The following is a 12,772-nucleotide window of genomic DNA, read 5'->3' on the forward strand; positions in this document are numbered from 1 at the left end:
CCCCCTCATTGGGGAAGTTCATACTCCCATAGGATTGTGGGATAATCATTAGTCCCCAGCCAATCGTCAGTAGGCAGGTTATAACATCCCTCCCCCCCAAAGTCCAAGGAATCCACCGTAGGCCCTGGCGAAGGAAGGCGTCAAACTCGTTTGGCCGCAGGCCGGACGCCATTTGCACGTGGCGCTGGATCAGGCGGCGTATAACGAGACGGAGACCGGCGCTTCCGTGATGAACGGCGCGGTTGTACATCCACGGCCTGTGGACCCGAGGATTCCCCCTCTGATTCATCCTGTGTCTCCATCTCGGAGTCAGAGTCTGCTGCCTCCGTCATGTCAGCGTCTCTGTCCCCATTCGGTCCCGTCATGACCTGCGCAGGCTTTGAGTGAGGCACCAGTGGAAGATTTGGAGGACTACCTTCCCTTGTTTCTGGTCTTTGCCGCTGTTGAACTGAGCTCCGGGGGCGGGGAATCTTTTGCGGGGATGATCTTCTGGACCGGACGTGGTCTACATGTTTTCGCTGGAGACGACCCTGGGCTTGCACTTGGTACGATATAGGGCCCGTTTGGCGAAAGATTACCCCAGGAACCCATTGGGCACCACCAGCAAAATTCCGCACGAATACTGGGTCACCGGGCGCAAACTGCCGAATCGGACGATGCTGAGACAATCCCGGTCCCTGCCGTTCTTGTGTGCGGCGTACTTTTGCGCCAATGTCCGGGAAGACCATACTAAGGCGGGTGCGAAGTCTCCGGCCCATTAGGAGTTCTGCGGGAGCTACCCCAGTCACTGTATGGGGGGTGGTCCTGTACGTAAACAAAAACCGAGCCAGTCTCGTGTCCATTGATCCGGAAGACTGCTTCTTTAGGCCTCTTTTGAATGTTTGCACTGCACGCTCTGCCAACCCATTTGAAGCCGGGTGGTAAGGGGCAGTGCGGATATGGCGGATGCCGTTCATCTTTGTAAACCTAGCAAACTCCTCACTCGTGAATGGAGTGCCATTATCCGTGACCAGCACCTCGGGGAGGCCATGCGTGCTAAATGATAAACGCATTTTTTCAATTGTTGCGCAGGACGTTGTCCCCTGCATCTTATGCACCTCCAGCCATTTGGACTGGGCGTCAATTAGTAGAAGGAACATGGATCCCTGAAAAGGGCCTGCGAAATCTGCATGTAAGCGTGCCCAAGGCCGCCCTGGCCATTCCCAGTGATGTAGGGGCGCGGCCGGCGGAAGCTTCTGATGCTCCTGGCAAATGGAGCAGTTTTGGGCCACCTTCTCAATGTCGGTGCCGAGGCCTGGCCACCAGACATAACTCCGGGCCAACATTTTCATCTTGGTCACGCCCGGATGCCCATTGTGCAAGTCTGATAATATCAGCTCCTGGCCTTTTTCCGGGACAACCACACGCGTCCCCCACAAGAGGATGCCGTCTTCCACGCTGAACTCTGACAGCTTGGAGGAAAATGCCCGTAACTTGCCTGGGAGCTGTCTATGCTGCCCACCATACAGGACTATGTGCCGAACCTTTGACAGGACTGGCTCCGTCTGGGTCCACTCACGGATCTGTGATGCCGTGACAGGCAAGGTGTCCATAAAGTTTAGGGTTGCGACCACCTCACCGGTCGTGGGGGTCGACATGGGGCCGGTCGATAAAGGCAATCGGCTCAGTGCGTCGGCATTTGCTATCTGCGTACCTGGTTTGTGCTCCAGAGAATACTCATATGCAGCAAGCAACAAAGCCCAGCGCTGGATCCGTGCAGAAGCAATGGGCGGTATCGGCTTATCCTCTCTGAAGAGTCCCAGCAGGGGCTTATGATCAGTCACGATAGTGAAATGGCGGCCGTACACATACTGGTGGAAGCGTTTCACCGCGAAAACCACTGCCAGGCCCTCCTTCTCGATCTGCGCGTACTTCTTCTCCGCTGCAGTCAATGTGCGGGAGGCGAAAGCTATCGGTCGCTCGGCCCCGTTCTCCATCTTGTGGGACAGGACAGCCCCAATACCATACGGGGATGCATCACATGTGACGAGCAAAGGCTTTCCCGGATCATAGTGGGTTAGTAACCCAGACGACGACAATTGTTGCTTTATCCGCCGGAAAGCGGTTTCTTGCGGCTGACCCCAAACCCAGGTGTGATTTTTCTTTAGTAGCAGGTGTAAGGGGGCCAGCGTAGTTGCCAGATTGGGGAGGAACTTCCAGTAATAGTTTACGAGACCGAGAAAAGAACGAAGATGCGAAGTGTCAATCGGGGTGGGGGCATGTTGAATTGCACGCACCTTCTCTGCGACGGGGTGCAGACCCTCGCGGTCCACCCGATAACCTAGGTAGACTACTTCTTTTGCCTGAAATACGCACTTTGTGTGACGTAAACGGACTCCAGCCTCCGAAAGGCGTTTAAGGACAGCCTCCAGATTTTCCAAATGCTCTTGCTCCGATGTCCCTGTAATCAACACGTCATCTAGGTAGACAGCCACACGTGGTAAACCTCTCAAAATGCCCTCCATAACACGTTGAAAAATTGCGCAGGCAGAGGATACTCCAAAGGGCAACCGTGTATATTCATACAGGCCCCGGTGTGTGTTAATTGTTACATATGATCGGGAGGCAGGGTCCAGCTCCAACTGCAGGTAGGCGTGACTCATATCTAATTTTGTGAATGAGAGTCCGCCTGCAAGTTTCGCGTAGAGATCCTCTATGCGAGGCATTGGGTATCGGTCGAGTCGGGAAACTGTATTCACTGTAAGTTTATAGTCGCCACACAAGCGAACTGTGGCATCTGGCTTCATTACTGGCACAATTGGTGCTGCCCAGTCAGCAAAACGGACAGGCCTGATAATACCCAAACTCTCCAAACGAGTGAGCTCCCCTTCTACCTTCTCGAGCAAAGCGTAAGGCACTGGGCAGGCCCGGAAATAGCGCGGTGTGGCTCCTGGTTCAACTTGGATATGGGCTACGGCCCCTTTTATTTTCCCCAGACCAGGCTGGAATACCTCTGGGTATCGTCCTAGCACCTCAGTCAACCCTCCAGAAACTGTTTGGAGGATGTGCTGCCATTGCAACCGCAAATGGCGCAACCAGTCCCGACCCAACAGGCTGGGCCCATGGCCACGCACTACGATAAGTGGGAAACGCCCCTCCTGGCGTCCATAGACAACAGGGGTCATTGTAGTTCCTGCAATGTCCAGTGGTTCCCCCGTGTAGGTGGCCAACCTGGCCTGTGAGTCAGTTAGTGTAAGGGTCTGTATACCCTGCTTGATGCGGTCGAATGTCCTCTGGGCGATCACGGAGACCGCTGCGCCAGTATCCAACTCCATCTCCAGCGGGTGGCCATTGACCCGTACTGTCACCTTAATGGGGGCCACACGGGGAGCTGCCACACAATGCAGCTGCAGGCAGTCGTCCTCCGTCTCCACGTCCTCAGGAGTGGTCGCCGCAGGTTCATCCACATGGAAGGTACGGCCTCTGGGCTGGTCCCAGTTACGGCCCCTGGGCTGGTCCCAGTTTCGGTCGGAACGACGGCGCCTCTGGCGTCCCCAGGACCGCCGTCCGCGACGGGGTCGGCGCCTACAAGTCTGACACGGACATGGCTCCTCATCCATTGGCTCTGGAGAAGGCTCCCTTCGGGGAGGAATGTCCGATGGCCACTGGCGTCGGTCTGGTCGTTGCCTCGCCCAAGGTACCGCAGGAGTGCGGGGGGACGTTTTTGGGCGGAAAGGGTTTCGCCCCAAGGCATGCACTTCCATTCCCTGTAGCTCCTGTACTCCTCGCTCTGCGCTCTCTCGGGACAAGACTATTTGTATTGCCTGTTGAAAAGTCAATGTTGGCTCCGCTAACAACTTTCTCTGGGTGGCCGCATTGTTAATACCGCAAACCAAACGGTCGCGTAACATTTCTGACAAGGTCTCACCATAGTCACAGTATTCCGCAATCCCGCGTCGCCTGGATAAAAAAATCGGCAAGGGATTCTCCAGGGGTCCTCTCAGCGGTATTAAACCGGTAACGCTGGACTATTGTGGACGGGGTTGGGTTAAAGTGTTGCCCCACTATATTCACAAGTTCGTCAAACGTTTTGGTGTCCGGCGCAGCTGGGTACGTAAGGCTCCTAATCACCCCAAACGTATGCGGCCCGCAGGCGGTGAGCAATATGACCACCTGGCGCTCGTTTTCAGTGATATTGTTTGCCCGGAAATAGTAACGCATCCGTTGCGTGTACTGGTTCCAGCTTTCCAGCGCAGCATCAAAAACATCCAAACGTCCGTACAGAGGAATGGTATAATAGAAAACAACTTCCAACCTGTATCCAACAAAAATCCAGGGAGGTGGCTTCAGCAGTGTAGACAGCTATTCATTTTTACCTTCGTCGCCAGTTTTGTAAGGGCCCCGAAGAATCCAGCACGAGTTTTAAGGATACAAAATAATAAAGTTTATTTACTATAACAATATATACATAGTAGTAGCAGTAACATTACCTTGCTACCTTCTCCTTCCTCTTGGTTCCTGGACTGGCCAGCTTATTTATAGTAGGAGTTTCTCCGCCCCCCTCATTGGGGAAGTTCATACTCCCATAGGATTGTGGGATAATCATTTGTCCCCAGCCAATCGTCAGTAGGCAGGTTATAACATAACCCCTGCTGAATCTCCGACCAGGTTCCCGTCCCCGTCCTTTACTTTCCCTATCTCCTTGGCTGCCTCCTGCTTTCTAAGCTGCTGCGCAAGCATTCTACTGGCCTTCTCCCCATGTTCATTTAGTCCCCCTCGCCTTCCTCAGCTGCTCTACTGCCCTCCCTGTAGTTAACAAGCCAAACTCCACTTGTAGCCTCTGTCGTACCCTTAGAAGCCCTGCCTCTGGGGTCTCCGCATACCTCCTGTCGACCTGTAATATCTACTTTATCAGTCAGTCCGTCTCTGCTCTGTCTACCTTCTCCCTGTGGGCCCGTATCGAGATGAGCTCCCTTCTAACCACCGCCTTCAATGCCTCCCAGACCACTGCTGCCGAAACTTCACCCGTGTCATTGACTTCCAGGTAGTTCTAAATACATTTCTTCAGCCGCCTGCACACCTCTTCATCAGCTAAAAGTCCCCCGTCCAGCCTCCAGTGCGGGCGCTGGCTACTCTCCTTGCTAACCTGTAGGTCAACCCAGTGCGGGGCATGATCTGAGATAGTGATCGCCGAATACCCCGTGTCCACTATCCCCGTCAGTAGAGCCCTGTTCAAAATAAAAAAATCAATCCGGGAATATACTTTATGCACGTGTGAGTAGAAGGAGAATTCCTTCACTCTCGGCTGCCCAAATCTCCATGGGTCCACCCCCCTCCATTTGCTCTCTGAACCCCTTTAGCTCCTTCGCCATTGCTGGCACCCTGCCCATCCTTGAGCTCGACCGGTCTAACCCAGGATTGATAATTGTGTTAAAGTCCCCTCCCATGACCAACTTATGCGAATTCAGGTCCGGGATCCTCCCCAACATCCTCTTTATAAACTCCACATCATCCCAATTTGGCACGTCCACATTCACTAGTACCACCGGCAGCCCCTCCAGCTTCCCACTGACCACAATGTACTGGCCTCCCACATCCGCAACTATTCTTCCAGTCTCAAATACCACTCGCTTATTAATCAGGATGGCGATCCCTCTAGTCTTCGAGTCCAGCCCCGAGTGAAAAACCTATCCGACCCATCCCTTCCTTAATCTAATCTGATCTATCTCTCCCCCAGGGAGAGACCTTGTGATTACAGGCAGTGATGCGCATGTGATTACAGGCAGTGTCTTGAAATGGATAGAAAGCTGGTTGGCAAACAGGAAGCACAAAGTTGGAATAAATGGGTCTTTTTCTGATTGGCAGGCAGTGACTAGTGGGATACCGCAGGGATCTGTGCTAGGACCCCAACTGTTCATATTATATATTAATAATTTTGACGAGGGAACTAAATGTATTATCTCTAAATTTGCAGATAATACAAAGTTGGGTGGGAGAGTGAACTGTGAGGAGGATGCAGAGATGCTTCAGCGGGATTTGGACAGGCTGAGTGAGTGGGCACATGCATGGCAGATGCAGTATAATATGGATAAATGTGAGGTTATCCGCTGTGATAGCAAAAATAGGAAGGCTGATTATTATTTGAATGGGTGTAAATTGGGAGAGGTGGATACTCAACAAGACCTTGGTGTCCTCATGAATCAGTCGCTGAAAGTAAGCGCGCAGGTACAACAGACAGTAAAGAAGGCAAATGGTATGTTGGCCTTCTTAGTGAGAGGATTTGATTATAGGAATAGGGATATTTTACTGCAACTGTACAGGGCATTGGTGAGGCCATACTTGGCGTATTGCGTGCAATATTGGTGTCCTTATCTGAGGAAGGATGTACTTGCTATGGAGGGAGTGCAGAGAATATTTACCAGGCTGATCCATGGGATGGCAGGATTGTCATATGAGGAGAGATTAAGTTGGTTAGGTTTATGTGAATTGGATTGGAGTTTAAAAAAGTGAGAGGGGATCTCATAGAAACTTACAAAATTCTGACAGGATTATACAGGGTAGATTCAGAAAGAATGTTCCCAATGGTGGAGGAGTCCAGAACTAAGGGTCATAGTTTCAGGATAAGGGGTAAAAATTTTCGGGCTGAGGTGAAGATAAACTTCTTCACCAGAGAGTGGTGAATCTGTGGGATTCACTACCTGTTATGAGCCAGGGTTTAGAGAACCCCAAAGTGTTGTATGGAGTTCACCTGACCCACAACTTTGATAGTTAACCGTTGAAATGTAGCGGGTGCGTTTTTCATGCCAAATGACATAACTTTGAATTGGTATATACCATCTGGAGTCACAAAAGCTGAAAGCTCCTTTGCCCTTTCGGATAAAGGTACCTGCCAGTAACCTTTAAGTAAATCCAATTTAGAAATAAAAGCTGATTGTCCCACTTTCTCAATGCAATCCTCCAAACGTGGGATAGGATAAGAGTCTGTTCTTGTAACTGCATTAACCGTTCTATAGTCCACACACAACCGTTGGGTACCGTCTGGTTTTGGTACCATCACTATGTGTGAGCTCCATTGGCTGCAACCCACTTCAATTATGCCATTTTTAAGCATACTCTCAATCTCTTTGTTAACCTGTGCCAATTTTAAAGGGTTAAGTCTATATGGATGTTGTTTGATTGGAACAGCATTTCCCACATCTACATCATGTATAGCCATTTTAGTACTTCCCAATTTATCTCCACAAACTTGCCCACATGATATCAATAACTCTTTCAGGTCAGTTTGTTTTTCCTCTGGAAGGTAACTCAACAATCCATCCCAATTTTTAAGAACATCCTCATTTTCCAATTTAATTTGAGTTATATCAAATTCCAAGTCTTCTGGATTTGGTTCGTCACTTTGAGTTAGAATCATTAAAACCTCCTCCTTTTTCTCTCCTTCCCTTTCAAAGTACCTTTCAAGCATATTCACATGACACACTCGGTGAGTCTTCTTCCTATCTGGTGATTTTACCACATAATTCACCTCAAATAATTTCCTTTCAATCTGATAAGGTCCACAAAACCTAGCTTTTAAAGGTTCACCTACCACTGGTATCAACACTAAAACTTTATATCCACTGGCAAAACTACGAACTTTGTATTTCTTGTCCACTCCCGTTTCATCACATTTTGTGCAACTTTTAAATGTCGTCTAGCCAATTCACCTGCTCTATTTAATCGTTCCCTAAAATTTGACACGTAATCCAATAATGTAATTTCTGATTTCTCACTCACCAATTTTTCCTTAATCAATTTAATTGGTCCTCTTACCTCATGACCAAAAATTAGTTCAAAAGGACAACATTTGGTTGACTCATTAGGTGCATCCTTAATTGCAAACAGTACGAATGGAATTCCTTTATCCCAATCCTCTGGATAAACTTGACAATAAGCCCTCAACATTGTCTTTAATGTCTGATGCCACCTTTCTAACGCTCCCTGCGATTCTGGATGGTACGCAGTTGATTTAAATTGTTTTATACCTAAGCTATCCATAACTTCTTTGAATAACCTTGAGGCAAAATTTGATCCTTGATCCGATTGTATATCTGTGGGTCCATATTTAGTAAAGAATTTAAGTACCTCCTCCACAATCAATTAAGGCCCTTGTAAAAGGTTCCTCCAATGCAGGAATGGGTATTAAGGGCGCTGGTTTTATCACTGCTTGAGGTTTCCCTATCACTTGACATGTGTGACATGATTGACAAAATTTAACTACATCTTTATGTAGTCCAGGCCAATAAAAATGTTTTTGGATTTTAGCTTGAGTTTTCCTTATTCCCAAATGACCTCCCACTGGTACCTCATGTGCAACACCTCCTTTCTATACCCTACCGGCAATACTACTTGATGAACTTCTGCCCACTTTTCCTCCACCTGCATATGTAAAGGTCTCCATTTTCTCATCAAGACATTACTTTTATGGTAATAACACTCTGGTATACACTCAGATTCCTCTTCCGTATACTCTTTCTGATACATCCGTTTTACTTCTATATCTCTCTGTATCCGCCAATTTTCCTGAACTAAAAATATCCGCCTGATCCTCCACCTGTTCTTGTTCTTCTTCAGCCATCTGATCAAAAATAGTTTCTCATAATTGCACTTCCCCTTCATCTTCACTCTTTGATTTCTCCTCTTGTCTTAACCTGTGACTTTGCGACATTGTTACTCCACAATCCGGAGAAATCCCAGGATATTCGTCCTTCAACACTTCAGTTGTCTGATTTTCCACTGGCTTATCAACCACAGTAGGCATCACTCCCTCCTGCGATCCAGCTATATCATTACCCAAGATAAACTGTATTCCTGGACAAGATAGTTTCTCTATTACTCCTACTACCACTTCACCACTCTTCACTGGACTTTCCAACCTTACCATATATAATTGAACACTACTCCTCTCACCTTGAATTCCACATATTAACAGCTTTTCTGGCAACATTCTTCCCAAACTACATAACTCCGCATCTCTTACCATTAAAGATTGACTATCTCCCGTACCTCTTAATATTGTGACTTCTTTACCTGCTCCTCCTGATACACATGAGTAAACTTTACCCACACAAGTAAATTCTTTAAAGAGATCTGGCACCTTCTTATCAATCACCTCTTGATCAGACTCTACAATCTTTTGCACCTCCTTCGCTTCACTTGGGCTTTCTTTTGCCACTTTAACAAACCCCACTGTCTTATCCTGTTTTACCACATCAGCCTTCCCAGTGCTTTTCTTCAACCACCAACACTGACTTTACATGGCCTAGTTTATGACAGTCAAAACATTTGAAACTTTTCATCTCTCTTCCACCCTCCTGGATTTGTTTTTTAGTACACTCTCCGTATTATCTTCCTTCAGATCACCTTTACCACTTGAGTATTTCTCATATCCCCAGTTTCTATTCCTCACAGGCTGAAACTGATGTCGGAAACCAATCTTTGATTTATGAATTAATTCATAATCATCTGCCATTTCTGCTGCTAACCTCACAGTTTTAACCCTCTTCTGTTCCACATGAGTTCTCACTACATCAGGAATTGAATTTTTAAACTCCTCCAAAAGTCTAATTTCTCTGAGAGCTTCATATGTTTGGTCTATTTTCAAAGCCCGTATCCACCTATCAAAATTACTCTGTTTGAGCCTTTCAATCTCCATGTATGTTTGACCAAATTCTTTCCTTAAATTTTTAACCTTTGTCTGTAGGTTTCAGGCACTAGTTCATATGCATCTAAGATGGATTTTTTCACCTCCTCATACATCCCAGATACCTCCTCCGGTAGTGATGCAAACACTTCACTAGCCCTACCTACCAGCTTTGTTTGAATCAGTAATACCCACATGTCCTGTGGTCATTTCATTTGTTTAGCCACCTTCTCAAATGAAATGAAAAAGGCTTCCATCTCCTTCTCGTCAAACCTTGGCAATGCTTGGACATATTTAAATAGATCCCCACCAAGCCTTCGACTATGACGCTCTTTCTCACTATCCTTATCACTATCAACCAACTGTACGTTTCCCTTTACGTCTGCCAATTTTAACTGACTGTCATGTTTCATGGCTATTTTCTGAAGTTCAAACTCTCTCTCTTTAACTTTTTCCCTGATCTGTATCTCCCTATATCTTTCTTTTTGTTCTGCTAGGGCTATTCTTTCCTTTCTCCTTTCTTCTCTCTTTTGCTTTTTCCTCTTTCTCGTATTCAAGCTGCTTTAATTCTTTCTCATGTTCCATTTGTTTAATTTGTAACTGAATTTTTGCCATTTCCAATGTGTCAAACTGTATCTCAGGCAACTTTAAATGCTTAGCCACCACCATAATTACCTCATCTTTTCTCATTTTGTCAGGTAATGTTAACGAAGGGCCGAATGGCCTCCTCCTGCTTCTATTTTCTATGTATGTTTCTATGTATTTGAATTCCCCCTGATTATGTTTCTTTTTTTTTCTCCTTTCATGTATTTATTGCTATATTTCTTCTTCTGCTTCATTCCCACTATTTGTTGATCTCTAGTATATACCTAATTATTTCTTCCTGTCCTTTATATCAATCCTTACAGATTCTGTAGATCAGTTCTGTCCCTTCTTACTCCTGACATTATGTTAATTCTGAATAGCACAGCTACACCACAATCCCTTCTTCCTTTTCTATCATAGAATCATAGAATTTACAGTGCAGGAGGCCATTCGGCCCATCGAGTCTGCACCAGCCCTAGGAAAGAGCACCCTACCCAAGCCCACACCTCCACCCTATCCCCGTAACCGCACCTAACCTTTTTGGATACCAAGGGCAATTTAGCATGGCCAATCCACCTAACCTGCACATCTTTTGGACTGTGGGAGGAAACCAGAGTCCGGAGGAAACTCATGCAGACACGGGAAGAACGTGCAGACTCCGCACAGACAATGACCCAGCCGGGAATCGAACCTGGGATCCTGGAGCTGTGAAGCAACAGTGCTAATCACTGTGCTACCGTGCTACTATCATTTTGAAATACAATATAACCTGCAATATATAACTGTCCTGATCTGTCTGTAGCTGTTTTCATTATCCCTATTGTGTCTAGTTCTTCAGTTTTGATTATTGTCCCCAATTTTCCCATCTTATTGCTTTGGTGCTGCTCACTGCAAAACAGGAAATTTATTATGCTCTTATTTTTCATTCCTCCTGCTTTATTTGTATTGGATGTTATACTATTACATCCCCAGAGCATTTAAATTGGACGGAATATTCTGTTTTTTTAACTAAGTGTCAACTCAGGTGGAAAGAATGGTGTGTAGCCCACTGGCTCCATTACCGGCTTTTTCCAACATATTCTTTGGCACTTGGACAAAATAAATCCTGGAGGCAGGTCCCACAACATCACGCAGGCAGGCGGGCTCTGAATTAGCCTGCCCCACCAGCAACTTCGGCCTTCAAGCAATCGGGGCGAACCCCGATCTAAACATAAGAAAATTTTTAAAAGGGTCTCCCCTCATGCACACTGCCTACGCCACAGAGAATCCTCCCCCTAATGCACACAAGGAATTCCCCCTACGGCAAACCCCCACCTCACAAAGGAATCCCCCACCACCACGGACCTCTCCAACTGAAGCTCTCCTCACTGCCAGGGCGTGACCCTCTCCCCCTGAGGCCCTGTGTGCCCCCCAGCGGATTCTCTTTGCCAGGCCTCAATTTTTAAAAAGCTGTTATAAACCCTGCTGACATGGGGATTATCAAATGGATAATAGTGCTGGTAAGCCTGTTAATGATATTAAAATGTATGCTAATTGGGTTCCTGCCACATCATTGGTGGGGGCAGGGACAATTAGAACGGGAAATCCCGATGGTGTAAAAGCCATTTGGGGACAACTGTTGGATTCTCCACCCCTGCTGCCATTCCCGCCTGCTGAAAATGGGGGTGGAAAATTCCTCCCATTATATTCACCACTCTCTAGATTTTGCTCTTATACTTCCTTTTACTGGTTTTAGGTTTACATTGCATGGAATCATGGATCCTTTTAAGACTGGTAACGAGAGATGACAGCAGAACCTTACAGAATTACGGTGAGATTAGTACGTGTGACCCATTTCATCTTGTCATGTTCTGCATACTCGCAGGAACTGAGAAAATCTCAAGGCTGCCAGGGTCCATGTGGCTGATGTTCATCTGCTGTGGGCCCCAAGACCTCCACAGGTCACCAATGGATGTACTCCTGTCGGGTTCTTCAATAATCCCCCACCCCCTCCAAATGCCAAATGAAACAGACTTTTTCCTAATTCCAATATTTTTATAACAATAAATAAAAGTTTTCAAAAAATTGGGAAAGACAGAACATATCTTTAATTGATCTATGATTTTTTTCTTCTGGTCTGCTGAAGGCAAGTGTAAACTTACAATAAAAATGGATCTGGGTGCAGCTCCTGTATCAGTATTAGGTGGAGGTCCACACACAGATTGATAATCATAGGATTCCTTTCTTGTGTAGAATGAAGCGTTGTAGAGTGCATTCATCAAACTGGGGTCTACCTCACTGAAGAACATACCAACCTGGAGAAAGAATCAAATACAAAGTACATTTAGGAGCCTTTTCATTATGACCATTGACATCATATTGTCCCTCTCGGATATCAAGTTGTGGATGATCTTTCTCCAACTTAGCATGGCCTAGACCCTACACACTAGCCTTTTTAGGTTTGTTTAGGTTGGTCTTGATGATGTGCAGCCTTGGTGTCCTGTTTTATTTGGAAGTTTAAACCCTCTGCATCAGCAAGTCTGCTCA

At 46.7% G+C, this 12,772-nt stretch overlaps 1 protein-coding gene across 4 annotated transcripts in view; it reads right to left on the reverse strand.

The window, feature by feature from the left end:
- The window catches only part of cacna2d2a (calcium channel, voltage-dependent, alpha 2/delta subunit 2a), a 1,719,882-nt gene that overhangs the window by 90,604 nt on the left and 1,616,506 nt on the right, over positions 1-12,772 (reverse strand). For all 4 annotated transcript variants that reach the window (XM_072472012.1, XM_072472009.1, XM_072472008.1 and 1 more), the window contains one exon: positions 12,388-12,540. In XM_072472012.1, coding sequence (XP_072328113.1) covers positions 12,388-12,540 — 153 coding nt within the window. The remainder of the gene's footprint in view (positions 1-12,387; positions 12,541-12,772) is intronic.

Source organism: Scyliorhinus torazame, chromosome 13 (genome assembly GCF_047496885.1).
Source record: "Scyliorhinus torazame isolate Kashiwa2021f chromosome 13, sScyTor2.1, whole genome shotgun sequence".
Lineage (NCBI taxonomy): Eukaryota > Metazoa > Chordata > Chondrichthyes > Carcharhiniformes > Scyliorhinidae > Scyliorhinus > Scyliorhinus torazame.